The sequence below is a fragment of the Gekko japonicus genome, unplaced genomic scaffold (assembly GCF_001447785.1).
Source record: "Gekko japonicus isolate JY-2015 unplaced genomic scaffold, Gekko_japonicus_V1.1 scaffold420, whole genome shotgun sequence".
NCBI classification, from domain to species: domain Eukaryota; kingdom Metazoa; phylum Chordata; class Lepidosauria; order Squamata; family Gekkonidae; genus Gekko; species Gekko japonicus.
The window spans coordinates 540,688-557,061 of record NW_015159723.1 but is presented as its reverse complement, the minus strand read 5'-3'; the positions used below and the strand labels follow the sequence as shown (position 1 = coordinate 557,061).

Sequence of the window (16,374 nt, the reverse complement as noted above, 5' to 3'; positions counted from 1 at the left end):
CTGATCATCCAGGGTTCACCCTGGGAAAAGAATGAGGCACATTTGCATGGAGGATGCTTCCAGATTAGCCCTGCCACTTCAGAAATATTATGGCTCTCTTCCTTCTTTGTTAAAGGGCACCAGCTATGAATAATATATAAGAAGGCCTTCAGGAAGCATAAGGCACCAGTCTTCAGAGGTGGGAAAAATACATCCACGCTGTACAACCGGAGTAAGTTCTAAAATAATTGCGACATATCCAAAATCACAAGTTGGTTTCAAAGTAAGACAACGGATGAGTTTTATTTCAAGGTGACGGGGGCAGACGGGAAAAGCAAGAGGGAACAAGTGGTCAAGCCAACCGTTTTCTGTTCAACATAAAAACGGCTACTGCCTTAACAGAGAACGTTATAAATAAAGGTTACAGAGTGGAGAGGACGGAAACAAAATGATACGTGTCAAACAGAGGATGCAGCTGCACACCTTCTCCAGCAAGAGGTAAACCTGTTTGAAGAAATGAAAACTAAAGTGATGCAGGTGAGCCGTACTAAATTTTGGAGAGATCTCGGAGCAAAAACAAATCAGTATATGTTACAAGCCTACTCTGACTGGACAAAACTTGGTCAGTACTAAGTGTTAAAAACCCACTTTATAAAGACTGCTTGCAAGAGACAAGAGGGGCCACAACCTGGTAAGACTCGCAGCTGCGCTTGGGTATGCACGTGCAACTCGCATTCACCCCACTGCATTCCGTTTTTTAGAAAACCCCAGAAAATCCAGCAGTTTTATAGAAGAACATGCTCTAGCTCAGCAAAGCTACGCAACCCAGGATCCGAAATCCACAGCCATAACCCCTTACCACGTGGGAGAACACGTACACAAATCATTTAAGGACAGAAGAAATTAACAAGGCTTTTCTGATCTCAAGTTTAGGAGTTGACAAACAAACCTGCCCTGCCACTCAAATCCACCCCTTTACCAATTTCCCTCTGGAACATCTTCAGGTCCTTTCAATGGACAATCCACTCAGAGAGAGCTTGTGCTAATAAGTTGTTGAGTGGGACACGCAGCAACGGTGGCGTTCCTGGAACAACTCGGAAACTTGGCAGGGGGGGGGGGGAGAAGGGCAGGGCCACGTACCGCTTTGCAAGCGACTGGCTTCTTGCAAAGCAGCCAAGGACAGTGGAGTGTGATCCGCCAGCAGTTAGTGCTTAAAAATGACAGCGGCTCTCAATCTGGTCGCGTACCCCTAAGTTACCGCCTCGGATTCAATTTTTTAAAAAATAAACTGAAGATTACTCTTTGAAAGATATCTCATAAATCTTTTTTTTAAAAGTGACTTTCCTGAAGGTTATAAAAGATTAGTCAAAACTTTTTCTAATATGAAGAGTTTGGACAAGCAGATCTAGTTCCTGGTTCGAGAGTTACGGTGACATGTCATGACGAGGAGGGGGAGGAGTCCACAGCAGAGGCGGCAATCTACGGCTGACGTCCCAAAGAGACGCACGGAAAAGGCCTGACTGCGCAGGGACACATCCTTTCCCGAGCTGGGCGTCTAGCTTGTGGGCTTTCCACACGGAGGAACCGGTTAGTACTCTATTTACAGTCAAAAAATATCTTCCCCCTGCCCTCCCTTTTCTTTCTTCAGCGGAGCGGGAACGCCGGTGACGTCGAGTCAGTGGAAACCTAACAGAGGTGTAGGACAGCTTTGTTGATCTCTGGGTTTGTCCAATCGTTCCGGATGTCGTCCAAGTGATTATCAAAATCCACTAGCATTTCGTAGGACCTGCTGTCCAAAAGCGAAGCGGAGATCCTCTGGGCTTCTGACCAGTCTTCGCAGTAATCACTAGGAAGTGGGAGGGAAGAAAATAAAGGCATTAAAAGCCCTCGCTCGAGAGGAATCGATCTTCAAGGCTGCTTTAGTCAGAATGGAGGGGGGGAGGGAATCTTTGAAGCGTCGTGCAGAATTGCTCTGGCAGGCAGAAGCTCAGCTACACTATAAATTTAAAGAGGATTTTAAAAGACTTTGAGGAATGCTGCTTACTATGAGGAATCCTGGGAACTACAGCTGCGGTGAGCGCAAGTGAGCCCCTGGCAGAAATGCTGGCCTGGACCCAACCGTGCCAGTTTGGTGTAGTGGTTAAGTGCGCGGACTCTAATCTGGGAGAACCGGGTTTGATTTCCCCACTCCTCCACTTGCAGCTGCTGGATGACCTTGGGAAAGCCATAGTTCTGTCAGAGCTGTTCTTGAAAAGGCAGTCCTCGAAAGAGCTCTCTCAGCCCCACCTACCTCACAGGGTGCCTGTTGTGGGGAGGGGAAGGGAAAGGAGTTTGTAAGCCGCTCTGAGACTCCTTTGTGTAGTGAAGGGCGGGGGTATAAATCCAATCTCTTCTTCTTCATCATCATGCATTTGCATTTATTTGCATGCATCAGTTTATTTATATCCCGCTTTTCTTCCCAAGTGGGACTCAAAGCAACTTAGCATCTTATTGAGTTACATAGGAATTTCTTGTGGTGTTTTATTGATAGTTATATGAAACATTCAGTGAGTTATGTTGTGAAATGTCATATCTTTTGGTTTACTTTTACCATAGTTCATCGATTGTATTGCTGTTTTTTGTATTTAATAAAAGATTTATATAAAAAAGCAACTTAGTGCATTGTTCTCCTCTCCTCCATTCTCACAACAACAACCCTGTGAAGTAGGGCCAGGCTGAGAGTCTGTGTTGGGCCCAGGTCACCCAGCAAGTCTGCATGGGAGAAGGAGACATTTGAACCTGGGTCGCTCAGGGTCCTTAACCCACCACTCTATCCGTTAAAACACAATGGCTCTTGATTTTCCTTAAACAGGGGTGCCAAATTTCACCAATCATTCCCTTCCACTGCAATCCCGTTAGACGCCTGAAATTCTGCCTCTGGGGTATCACTCAACCTTTAGGAACAACCTGTGGTGGAGCAGGCAATATAAGCAGAAAGTCCATGCCCCTTCTTATAAAAACTTACGGGCACTCAAGTTTTCTTAATGGGATTGGATGTGTGCTGCTATTTCCATAAGTTCCTTGGTATAAGATAGTAAACCTTCCAAAGCTGACCTCTCACAGCAACCAGATGCAGTTGATAAGAACATAAGAACATCAGAGAAGCCAATGTTGGGTCAGGCCAATGGCCCATCCAGTCCAACACTGTCACACAGTGGCCAAAAATACCAGGTGCCCTCGGGAGGTCCAGCAGTGGGGCCAGGACACCAGGAGCCCTCCCACTGTTGACCCTCCCCCCCCAAGCACCAAGCATACAGAGCATCCCTTGCCCAAGCCTGAGAGTTCCTATCTATCCCTGGTGGCTAATGGCCACAGAGAGACCTCTGCTCCATATAAGAACATAAGAGAAGCCAATGTTGGATCAGGCTAATGGTCCCTCCAGTCCAACACTCTGTCACACAGTGGCCAGAAACGCCAGGTGCCCTCAGGAGCTCCAGCAGTGGGGCCAGGACACCAGGAGCCCTCCCACTCTTGCCCCCCCCCAAGCACCAAGCATACAGAGCATCCCTTGCCCAAGCCTGAGAGTTCCTATCTATCCCTGGTGGCTAATGGCCACAGAGAGACCTCTGCTCCATATAAGACCATCAGAGACGCCAATGTTGGATCAGGCTAATGGTCCCTCCAGTCCAACACTCTGTCACACAGTGGCCAGAAACCCCAGGTGCCCTCGGGAGGTCCAGCAGTGGGGCCGGGACACCCTCCCACTCTTGCACAGACCCAAAAGAATAGGCCAAGGATACTCACAAGTGGGGGTCTTTGCATCGCCATTTGCTCTCGTGGTGCTCGTACACGTGAACCGCAGGCTCTATGCACTCCATTGTGAATTTCGTATTATCCACCTGAACAGAAACAGAGGACAGGGATGCTTTTGCTTCTGAACGGAGGAGGACGAACTGGCTGCACCGTCTTCAACGCAGCAGCTCCTTCCTTTAGCATTACTGACAGATTACATGCAGGTTCCCGGCCTAGGTCTCCGTGCACTGGGACCGTGAAGGAGCTCTCGCCTGGAGATGTGCTGGGATAGGAACCAGGTACGCAAGGGGTCATCGCAAATCGTGTGAACCTTATGGCAACCGGTAGGGCTCTCAAGGCAAGAGGCCAACAGAGGTGCTTTGGCGTTCCCTGACTCTGTGTGGCGAACCTTAATGTCCTCGGTGGTCTCCCACCCAAGTACTAACCAGGCCCTGCTTAGCTTCTGAGAGCTGATGAGATCGGGCCCACAGAACCCTAACCTCACCCGTTCATCTGGTGAGCAACCCATGTTGGGTCAGCAACGGAAATCCAGCAAGTTGGGTCCAAAGTTTCCTTTCCCGCTAAGTGAGAAATCTTATGCTGGAGGAAGAATCAATCCATTGGAAGGAGAACGTGTACGCGCAGAAGACCCCCCCCCTTTCTTCAAGCCACACCCTCTAATTTCTCCCTTAGCAGAACCCTGGAACACACCCCACTGTTGCAAAGGACTCTGGGACACGTTCTTTGGCGCACTCTCAGTTAGCACAGGTCAGGCCGGCTGGCCTTCACCACTGCCATGTATGAACAGAATGCAACATCTAAAACATAACGTAACATTCTTATTGCTGTGCGTTGCAGGGGAAGGTTAGGGCAGGCGAGCAAGCTGTTTGCCAAGGAAATTGGTCCCTATGCATTGATTAACCCCTGTGACGTTCCCAAGGAAAACAGCTTCAAAGCCCGTCCAGCTCCCTTTGCGTTAGCTATTCGGGGCTGTCCGACAGACCCGCAAAAGGCTGTGCCGGGTCAAGTGATCGTTCAGAAACGCTCCAAGAAACCGAAGCCTTCCTGGCTATAAACCGAACGTTAAGGGAAACAGTAATGAAAGCAGATACCATTATAAGTGCCGTGTCATTGAAATGCTCCGCAATCCTGGATGCTACCCTTTCGGCAACCTGGTTTGGACTGCAAAGGAAGGGCAAGTTAATTGCATGGGTTCTACTGTATTTCACGACACTCAAGGATGAAAAAGAAAAGGTGAGATGCAGACGTAGGGACACAGGATCGTGCAAACAAGACAAAGACATTAATGAGACAGTGAGCATTGGCTGAACTTGAACACTATAGATAGAGAAGGTAGCAGTATGACAATAATAATTACAATAGAATTACTGCAAAACGTGCAAAATATTATAGAATCCAATATAACACGCAGTCAAAATGTAATCAGTCCATTGTTTTAATCTCTTTTCAACAGTGAAGACGTCAAAGATGAAAAGTGAAGACGTCAATGAAGAAAGAATGGACGAACTTCCCCGGAGTTACCACTCGTTTCGAATTTTTCTTTTTCATACATAAGATCTCAGCTCTGCATCTGCATAATCACAAGGTTTCCAAATTGGACTCTTTCTAGTTCCGAAATACTTCCAAAGTAGCTGATCAGCCCGGGTTAGATATATTGGCTAAGAGCCTGATGTGAGCTACTTTTGAAGTATTTAGGAACTAGAAAGAGTCCAATTTGGAAACCTTGTGATTATGCAGATGCAGAGCTGAGATCTTATGAAAAAGAAAATTCGAAACGAGTGGTAACTCCAGGGAGGTTCGTCCATTCTTTCTTCTTGTTGAAGAGATTAGAACAATGGACTTATTACATTTTGACTGCATGTTATATTGGATTCTATAATATTTGCACGTTTTGCAGTAATTCTATTGAACTTGAACACTGCCTTCTACGGAATTCGCACCCTCGGTCCATCAAAGCCAGCACTGTCTACTCAGACTGGAAGTGGCTCTCTAGGGTCTCAGGTGAAGGTCCTTCACATCACCCTCCTACCCGATCCTTTTAGTTGGAGATGCTGGGGATTGAACCGGGGGCCTTCCACATGCCAAGCAGATGCTCTGCCACTGAGCCACAGCCCCTTCCCTAAACAGGCCCCTCCTGGTTGGTACGAGGTGGGGAAACAGCTGAGACACACGTGAACCTGCCACACCGAATCAGACCATCGGTCCTTCAAGGTCAGTATTGTCTGCTCGGCTCGCCGGGGTCTCGGGCTGAGGTCCTTCCCATCACCTACTACCTGATCCTTCCAACTGGCGACACCAGGGATTGCGCTCGGGATCTTCTGCAAGCCAAGCAGATGTGAAAGACCTCTGCCTGAAACCCTGGAGAACAGCTGCCAGTCTGAGTAGGCAATGCCGACCTTGACAGACCAAAGGTCTGATTCAGTACAAGGCAGCAGTCTTCCCTCTAAGCTGAGATTGTGTGAGCTAGCTCACAGTTTTTTAGCCTCCGGCTCACACATTTTTGTCTTTGCTCAGGAAGGAGGGCTCCAGAGCAAACTAATTTATGCATTAGCCAAATCACTTGCTCACATCTTTGATGCCAGTAGCTCACAAAGTAGGATTTTTGCTCACAAGACTCCACAGCTTAGAGGGAACATTGCAAGGCAGTGTGGGTATTTTTTGCCATGGGGCCCGAAAGGTGGAACAACAGCTGGGGAATATCACAGTTGCATCCTCCAGTCGGGCTCTTATTCTTTGACTGTCCCTTGTCCAACATGGCTTACAGCATGCTGCCTTTTTATCCTGCTTGTCAGCCGAACCTTGGCTCCCAACCCAGCTTATGGTATCAGAAACACCACAAATAGTAATTACTAGAAGATACAAAAGTGGGGTGGGGTGGGGGCTGGTCTGCAACATTTCGGTCCTGTTGGTAGGTGGGCTCCAGAGGCAAGGCATTAGCAGCAACACACCTGGCATCCTTCAGACGTTCGTTGGCTTGGTAGTACCCAGCTATTACGTAGCTGTTCTCTTTGCACCAGGAGTCAATCTGGAAAAAGAGGGACATCGTAAACGACTGTGAGCATCGGAAATCCGTCTCTAGCGCTGGCTCAAACGGCACAACTGCATGCGGGCAACTGGACTCGGACAACCATGACGCCCATTCCCAGGGCAATCAGCCTGCCTGTGATGAGTCTCTCTCTCTCTCTGCTAACAAATAAGGACAACTCTCTTGGTGGAAAGGAGAGAAAAACTGGTGACTGACAGCTTCGTATATTAAAATTTCTATCTGGTGATAACGGCACCCCTCAGGTGAAACACTGGATTGCTGTTTTTGTTAATCATTTACTTTTTAATTTACACCCGCTCTTTACAGTTTTCTGTCTTGTTCGTCATTATCGACCTCCCTATGAAGCAGGTCATTACTGTTCCCGTCTTACAGGATATGAGAAATGAGACGACCGTGAATGAGTTGAGGCCATAAACTGAGTCTGCAACAGAAAAACCATTGTGGGGCTCCTGGATATTATTGCTCCAATCTCTGCCCGCTGGACTGCCAGGCTATGGGATACCACCCTCTCTATATTTTACTGGCCAAAACGCAATGCGGTGGACACAGGAGATTTGGGGCATCTTCCTGTTAAAAAGGAGCTGTGGTGGCTCAAGTGGTTAAGACGCTGAACTGCAGGTTGGAAGGTTGGTAATTCAGCAGTTCGAGACCCGACTGCCGCGTGACAGAGTGAGCTCCCGTCTCTGGGTCCAGCTCCTGCCAACCTAGCAGTTCGAAAGCAAGAATTTGCAAGTAGATAAATAGGTACCGCTTCTGTGGGAAGGTAACAGCGTTCCGTGCCCCTTGGTGTTTAGTCATGCTGGCTACATGGCCATGGAAACGTTTTTGGACAGCGCTGGCTCTTCGGCTTGGAAACAGAGATGAGGACTGCAACCCTAGAGTCGGATTCGACTGGGTTTCGATCAAGGACCTTTTACCCTCCTGCTATGGCCTCGCAGTTTGATCCAGCAGGGATCATAAGAAGAGCCCTGCTGGATCAGACCAGTGGTCCATCTAGTCCAGCATCCTGTTTCACAAAGGGGCCAGCCAGTTCCTCTGGAGGGCCAACAACATCCCCTGACGTTGCCTCCTGGCACTGGGATTCAAAGGCTGACTTGCCTCTGAATGTGGAGGTTCCCTTTAGTCACCATGGCTTGTAGCCACCAACAGACCTATCCTCCACGAATCTGTCTAATCCCCTTTTACTTAAAGCTGTCTATATCTGGGGCCATCACTACACCCTCTGGCAGCGAATTCCACATTTGAATCACTCTCTGTGTAAAGTATTTCCTTTTGTTCATCCTGAATCTACACCCCATCAGTGCAGAAAAGGGCAACTAGAATGATAAAAGGATTGGAACACTTTCCCTATGAAGAAAGGTTAAAGCGCTTGGGGCTCTTTAGCTTGGAGAAACGATGGCTGAGGGGTGACATGATCGAGGTTTACAAGATTATGCATGGGATAGAGCAGGTAGAGAAAGAAGTCCTTTTCTCCCTTTCTCACAAGAACTGAAGTGGGCACTCAATGAAATTGCTGAGCAGTCAGTTAGAACGGGTAGAAGGAAGTCCTTCTTCACCCAAAGAGTGATTAACACAAGGAATTCCCTGCCACAGGAGGTGGTGGCAGCTACAAGCATTGATGGCTTCAAGAGGGAATTAGATAAACACATGGATCAGAGGTCCATCAGTGGCTATGAGTCACAAGGTATAGATAGGAACTCTCAGTCTGGGGCAAGGGATGCTCTGTATTCTTGGTGCTGGGGGGGGCAAGAGTGGGAGGGCTTCTAGTGTCCTGGCCCCACTGCTGGACCTCCTGATGGCACCTGGTATTTCTGGTCACTGTGTGACACAGAGTGTTGGACTGGATGGGCCACTGGCCTGATCCAACTTTGGCTTCTCTGATGTTCTTATGTTCACTGGATGCCCTTGAGTCCTAGATTGTTCTCTTAGGCATTATTGCCCTTTGGTAAAACGGACACAGGGGCCTACCTCACAGGCGACTGCTCTGAGGGCGAACAAAGTATTTGTGAAGGACTGCAAAGGACCCTTACAAATTATTAAAAGGTAAAGGTAAAGGTTCCCTTGCTCGAAAGCCAGTCGAATCTGACTCGAGGGTTGCGGTGCTCATCTCCGTTTCCAAGCCGAAGAGCCAGCGCTGTCCGAAGACGTTTCCATGGTCATGTGGCCGGCATGACGAAACACCAAGGCGCACGGAACGCTGTTCCCTTCCCACCGAAGCGGTACCTATTTATCTACTTGCAATTTCTTGCTTTCGAACTGCTAGGCTGGCAGGAGCTGGAACTAGAGACGGGAGCTCACTCCATCACGCGGCACCCTCGGGTCTCGAACTGCTGAACTACGACCTTCCACAGCCTGCAGTTCAGCGTCTTAGCCACTTGAGCCACCGCAGCTCCATACAAATTATTAGCACTATTTAATTACCTAACACCACCTTGTTTTCATCACAGACGACACAGTCTACCTTGCAGATTTTTCTCCTCGCCCTTCCTCCAAGCGGCTTAGAGGAACAGCAGGATGACCGCATTGTGATCGACACAGATGTGGGAGCAGGCGAGCCCCAGAAAAGGAGGGGAAGCTACAGAGGAGTGTTTGAAGGAAAGAGGGAGGGTGCCCCCTTTTCCATGTCTGCACATAGGGTGGAAGGGCAGATCTGGGATGGGAATTGATATGACTGGGGAAAGCAGACAGAGTGAGCTGAGCAGGATTTTGCACAGCCGCCCAGCTGTTTCAGCTGCCCGGAGTGGAGGGGAGGCAGTGACTGGAAGATTCCAGAGACGGGGAAGGGACAAGAAGAGTGGCCCCACTAGACTAATTCAAAGTGGCCCGCAGCAAAACCTGCTGGTGACTAAAAGCTGCGGGGTAAAGGAACACCCGGCCCTCAAGATGCTCCGTCGAAGACCGGGCACAGACGGATGTCTGGTTGCTTCTTTCCCTGCATCGGTCACCTTAATTAGCAAGGACATCTGCAGGAAACTCACATGATTTTATCCTAATGTATCATTTAATCTGCCACAAAGCTTTACAAAAATACCCTGTGTGAATTAGAGGGGCAAATTCATATTGGATATTCGGTGTTAGGAGGCATGATTGATTTAAAATGATGCCTTTATCCCAGCTCAGATTTTGGCCCCGTTCCACGGCGGCTTTAAATCTACCATGTTTGCGACTCGCAATAAGAGTATCAGATTAAGATAATCCAGCGCTTTAGGGAGGTAGAAAAACCCAAGGAAATTGTGTTTGTTGCTCTCAAATACTATCTCCCCCCCCCTCCACCAAAGAAAGAATTAAAGTGGATTCCAGAATATTTCTGATGCTGAACTCTAGGCCTCGTGCAAAACACATCCATCTCATGGTTAGCTGGAATAATTACAGCCCCAAATTAAACTGTCTAAAAGCAGAACAAAGCTACACAAATAATCTCTTACGAAGGAATGACATGGATTTATGTGTTTCATTAAATTGTCATTCTCTGGCATTGTTGTACTTAGAGCCAACTGCCTTCGCAATCATAGACCCCATTTCCAGGGTTTAAAGATGCCATTTAAATTGCCAGCCCATTGAAATCTTGTAACTAAAAACCAAATGCCGGGATAAAACATTCTTGTTCACAGTAAACATTAAGAAGCTTGTCTGGATTTTTTCCCTTTTCTCCTCTACAGCAGGCTTAGCTCCCACTCAACCAGAAGACGGAGGGGGGGAAAAAGAAAAGGATGGTTTCTCTGTTCTGGTTTTGCCAACGAGTGGCCATAACAAGTTTCACTATCTTTAAGTGCTGTAGGATTCTCTTGTGAAACTCCCAATGCTCAGTGCAAAAGAAGTTTAACATGTAAGCAAATGAGCTACTGTTATGATTTATAGATTTTTGAAAGAACAATATAAAGAAAATTATTTTACACTGCTAAGACCCTAATGTGCACACATCACCTACACAAGCCCTAGCTCTCCCCAAGTAGGCAGCTTTGCATCGTATTGTAACAATAAATGTTAAGAATCTGCAGTGTCATAGAGAGTATCTCTAGGATGACTCCATCCCAGCATGACCAGGCTTTGACAATCACCATACTTGAGTTCTCAGAGTGACCCTTGCAAATACACTACAAAGCTGCTAGCTCATCTGTCCATGCTGAGTTATTTAGCCAAATATGGGCTTAATATGTACAAACCCTCCCCCCCCAAAAAGAGTCTTGGGGCACCTTAAACAAAGCTCTCAGGGCATATACGTTTGAGAGGTCGAGTCCAATTCCTCAAATGCTACATATATATTTCTACATCTGCTTGCTTGAGGCAATGAAAATTGAGAAATGTTCACAAACCTGGCCTGGTAACCCCAGGATGCTTCCTGCATCTTTAAACCGGCATCAATGGAGAAATTAGAAAGAAGGCAAGAAGCAGGTGGGCATCCCCTTCACTCTGCCCGGGTGCGGCTCTAGCTAGGAATCACGCCCCCATGCACACACAGCAATCCCATATGAACCTACCCAACAACTGCTTCAGGTGCCCCCTCTCCCAGCAACTTGGGCTAGACAGGGAGCAGCTTGCGACAGGACCTTTTCAGTCATGGCACCAAAATGATGCAATTCCCTCTTCAGGGAGATGCATCTGTCCCCTTCTATCCTCGTCTTCTGCCAGCAGGTGAGGACCTCTTTGTGTTTTGTCTGGTGTTCTCTCACGGATTCACATTGACCTTTCCTCCCATTGATGTTTTTAACAAAATTGTTTTACATATTTATATGTGTTTTTAATCTCGATGTAATGTTTTGCTGGCTTGGGCACCCAAAGTTGGATGGAAAGGCAGCTTAAAATAAATAAATAAATAAATAATCTGCATGTGCTTTTGATTCCTTTGAGCAGATTTCTAAACCACTTTTTAGCTGAAAAGTGGGGCAGGAAAACACTCTGCCTTTTCCCGTAGCATGCTTGTCCGGCTCATTTATTCAAGCCACTGGGCACTCTTTGTTGGCGAGTATGCTGCAGCGGCTCAGTGGTTAAGATGTTGAACTGCAAACCGGAAGGTTGGCAGTTCGAGACCCGAGTGCTGCATGACGGAGTGAGCTCCCGTCTCTGGTCCCAGCTCCTGCCAACCTAGCAGTTCGAAAGCAAGAAATTGCAAGTAGATAAATAGGGACCACGTTGGTGGGAAGGGAACGGCGTTCCTTGCGCCTTGGTGTTTAGTCATGCCGGCCACATGACCGTGGAAACGTCTTTGGACAGCGCTGGCTCTTTGGCTTGGAAATGGAGATGAGCACCGCACCCCTAGAGTCGGATTCGATTGGCTTGCGAGCAAGGGAAACCTTTACCTCTACGTATGCTGCAGCGTACATTGTGCCAGGGTCATTGGGGCGGGCAGGGGAGAAGGCTGCCTTGCAGTGAAAGGTCAACTTGTGATTCACTCTGGATTTCTTCAGAGCACCCTCACTCCAACACCTAGCTGCACTATGTAAACAGCCCAAAAGGATCAGAGTGCGGGCAATGACCCCTTTCATGGGTAGCTTCTACTTCTTATGAAACATGAAGCTCCCTTCTGTTGAATCAGACCCTTGGTCCATTCAAGATCAGTCTTGTCTACTCAGACTGGCAGCAGCTCTCCTGGGTCTCAGGCGGAGGTCTCTCACATCACCCACCACCTAGTCCTTTCAACCGGGTATGTTGCTGGAGAGTGAACCTTGGACCTTCTGCATGCTAGGCAGCGGCAGCTGAAGAAGAGATTGGATTTATACCCTGCCCTTCACTCAGAGCGGCTTACAAACTCCTTTCCCTTCCCCTCCCCACAACAGACCCCCTGTGAGGTAGACGGGGCTGAGAGAGCTCTGACAGAAACTACTCTTTTTCAAGGACAGCTCCGAGAGAACTGTGGCTTGCCCAAGGTCATCCAGCAGGTGCAAGTGGAGGAGCGGGGAATCAAACCCGGTTCTCCCAGATTAGAGTCCGCGCACTTCACCACTACACCAAACTGGCTCTCGGTTTGGCTACTGAGCCATGGCCCTTCTTGCTTCCTTTCAGCGTTGCTTTCCTCCCCCGGCAGTCTTCCAGTCCCTCTGCAGCTGGGCCCAACACTGCACTTTGTGGGTTTGGGCTGAACAAACAACCAGAACCGCTGGCCTCAGAGTTAAATACACATTTCATTTCCTGGCCTATCAATCTGCACATAAATAGCAAGACTGACATGAGGCAGCTCAATAAAAAAGCCATTGCAATAACACAGACAAACACTTTGTCCTTCCAAGATGTTTGCACTATCCATGATTAGGTCTTTGGAGGCTGCCACGTATTCTGATTAGAAAGCCCTATGGATGAGTTGAATGAAACTGGCATCAATTTTCTAATTGACTCAAGCTCAGCATTTTAGAATGGATGAATACGATTTCTTCTAGATTAGTTTGCTCAGCCCACTTACACAACTTCAGAAATTGCACGATTAAGCAATTATTCCAGTTTCTTCAGCTAGAAGGAGAATCGGGGACTGAACGTACAAAGACTCCATGCTTGGAAAAAGTTAGGGCTGCTGTGCCGTCCATCCCTGCAGCTCTAAGAGTCATCCACGCCATGGGTTAGAACAGATAAAAGGAAGTACTTCTTCACCCAAAGAGTGATTAACACATGGAATTCACTGCCACAGGAAGTGGTGGCGGCTACAAGAATGGACAGCTTCAAGAGGGGATTGGATAAAGATATGGAGCAGTGTTCCACCAGTGGCTCTTAGCCACAAGGTACAGATAAGAACTCTCAGTCTGGGGCAAGGGATGCTCTGTATTCTTGGTGCTTGGGGGGGGGAAGAGTGGGAGGGCTTCTAGTGTCCTGGCCCCACTGCTGGACCTCCTGATGGCACCTGGTATTTTTGGCCACTGTGTGACAGAGTGTTGGACTGGATGGGCCACTGGCCTGATCCAGCACTGGCTCCTTTTATGTTCTTATGTTAATAGCAAACTTAATTTTGCAGTATCAAATGAAATTTCTAAGTGAAAACAGTACATACACAGTTTAGCTCAGCCAATGCTGCTGACTTCCGAATTAAAACTCCCTTCTCAGTCCGTCACAGGAATCCATGCCAGTTCCTGCGATGTCAGAGAAGTTAAACCAATAGCAGCAGAAAGGGCTGTGAACATGACAGGTGACAACCAAAGAGCCATCACAGAAGGCAGCAGCTGCATCACTGAAGAAATGTTGACAGCTGCAGCTTTTCAGCTACCTCCAACACGAACATTTGCTCGTATCAGATTTCCTCTTCAATGCAATCATCACAATGTAGTGGAAGTATAATGGCACAAGCCCCACTATCTCTACCTAAGATCACTTTAGGGATGGGGAGCCTTGTTAGTCTGCCCGTAGTAGCAGAAAAGAGCAAGAGTCTAGTAGCATCTTAAGGACTAACGCGATTTGTGGCAGCAGATGAGCTTTCGTGACGAAAGCTCCTCCCTTGCCACAAATTTTGTTAGTCTTTAAGGTGCTACTGGACTCTTGCTCTTTTCTACAGCTAACATATGCAGCAGCCCTGAATTTCAATATCGGCAGCCTCTGATTGAGAGTGCCAATATTATTACTACTGAGCATTTATTATTTATTTATGTTATTTACAGCCCACCATTCCACTGAGACTCAGGGTGGATTGTGCAGTGTAAGTGAATGCAGCCAACAGGACGGGACATCTAAGAAGCAATGCAGAAAGACAATTCCTGATAGATATAAGGAGACCTCCCAGTTGAAATTCCCAATCTGCACGCAGCGGACTGGAAGGCTGTTGTTTCCTATCTGGAATATAAGCTTTGAAAAGCAAAGAGAAAATTATTGGAAAGCAAAAGAGACGACACACCAAGGCGCATGGAACGCTGTTACCTTCCCACCAAAGTAGTACCTATTTATCTACTTGCAATTTCTTGCTTTCGAACTGCTAGATGATTTTCTATGAATTTATGTACATAGCACTTTAAATGTTGTATTTCACTTTGTGGTTAATTGTATAAATTTCAATATAATATCTCTGCATTATATAAACGTCTCCCCAGTTGTTCCTGTAATTCTATCGAAAGATAGTTCCTGCCTCCAGCAGTGGGCATCTACTCCAGTATCCAGTTTCATACAGCAGCTAACCAAAGTGTCAACAAATAGGGCAGAACCCCTGATGTTGCCTCCTAGCACTGGTATTCTGAGGCTCTCTGCCTCTGTATATAAACATTCCCTTTGTGCACCACAGCTAGTAGCCATTAATAGGCCTCTCTCCGACAAATCTGATTCTCTTTTAAAGCCATCTATGACTGCGGCAATCACTACACCTGGCAGCAGTGAACTTCACAATTTATTTACTTAATTAATTGTCTCCCTTTCTCCCAATGGGAACCCAACATGCCTTACATCATTATCCTCTCTTGCTTTTTATCCTCACAACAACCCTGCAAGGTAGGTTAGGTTGAGACTGTGACAGCCAGCTTGCCTGACACAACTGGGAATTCAAACCTGGTTCTTCCTGATGCTAGTCCGACCCTCCTAATCACTAAACCAGACTAGCCCTTGCTAATTAAAGTACTCACAGAGCAAAGAAGCATGGTAGCCCTGCTTGGCCAAAACAGGCAGGATGCACGTTAACAAATAAACTGAAAAAAATTAGCTTTTATTTGAATCTGTTGCCCATCAGCTTCACAGGCTGCCCTGAGTTTCAACACTGTGCAAAGGGGAGAAAAAGCTCTCTCACTCTCTCCTCCACGTGCTTCATTTTATAAACCTCTATCGTGTCCACCCCCTTACTGGCCTTTTCTTTTCCTAACCCGAGAAGCCACAGCCTTTCCACTGATGGGAAATCATCCAACCCCATACTCATCTTGTTCCCTAGCCTCCTGACATCTTGAGGTACACCCTGACTCTCAACAGGGAGGCTCCACTCAGCAGTCAAGAGCCCAGAATCTGCCCACAGGGTAGGGTAGCCAGGTCCTCCCCGGCCACCAGCAGAGGGGTGTGTGTGTGTGTATTGCCAGCTCTAGGTTGGGAACCTCCTGGAGATTTGGGGGTGGAGCCTGGGGAGGACAGGGACCTCAGTGGGGCACAATGACACAGAGTCCACCCTCCAAAGCATCCATCTTCTCCAGGGGAGCTGATCTCTGTAGTCTGGAGATGAGCTGTAATTCCAGGGGACCCCCACGTTCTACCTGGAGACTGGCAACCCTAACACAGGGGGAGGCCCAGATTGTGCTTCCAGGACTGAGCATCTACAGATCCCCTCCAATGCTCCCTTCTAAGCTGTGGAGTCTTGTGAGCAAAAATTCTACTTTGTGAGCTCCTGGCAATAAAAGTTGTGAGCCAGCGATTTGCCAGCTGCCTAAATGAGTGTGCTCTGGAGCCCTCCTTCCTGAGCGGAGACAAAAACGTGCGAGCCGGGGGCTAAAAGACTGTGAGCTGGCTCACCCTAACCCAGCTTAGAGGGAACACTGCTCTGGAGCCCTCCTTCCTGAGCGGAGACAAAACCGTGCAAGCCGGAGGCTAAAAGACTGTGAGCTGGCTCACCCTAACCCAGCTTAGAGGGAACCCTGCTCTGGAGCCCTCCTTCCTGAGCGGAGACAAAAACGTGCGAG

The 16,374-nt window shown here is 47.8% G+C and overlaps 1 protein-coding gene across 1 annotated transcript in view; it reads right to left on the bottom strand.

Moving 5' to 3' along the window:
* Positions 1–241: 241 nt before the first annotated feature.
* Positions 242–16,374, bottom strand: part of EMC8 (ER membrane protein complex subunit 8) — an 18,299-nt gene continuing 2,166 nt past the window's right edge. Inside the window, exons 2-5 of the mRNA XM_015422041.1 lie at positions 6,720–6,796; positions 4,863–4,932; positions 3,763–3,857; positions 242–1,825 (exon numbers count right to left, since the gene is read on the bottom strand). Of these exons, the coding sequence (XP_015277527.1) occupies positions 1,666–1,825; positions 3,763–3,857; positions 4,863–4,932; positions 6,720–6,796 (402 nt within the window). The 3' untranslated portion in view covers positions 242–1,665. The remainder of the gene's footprint in view (positions 1,826–3,762; positions 3,858–4,862; positions 4,933–6,719; positions 6,797–16,374) is intronic.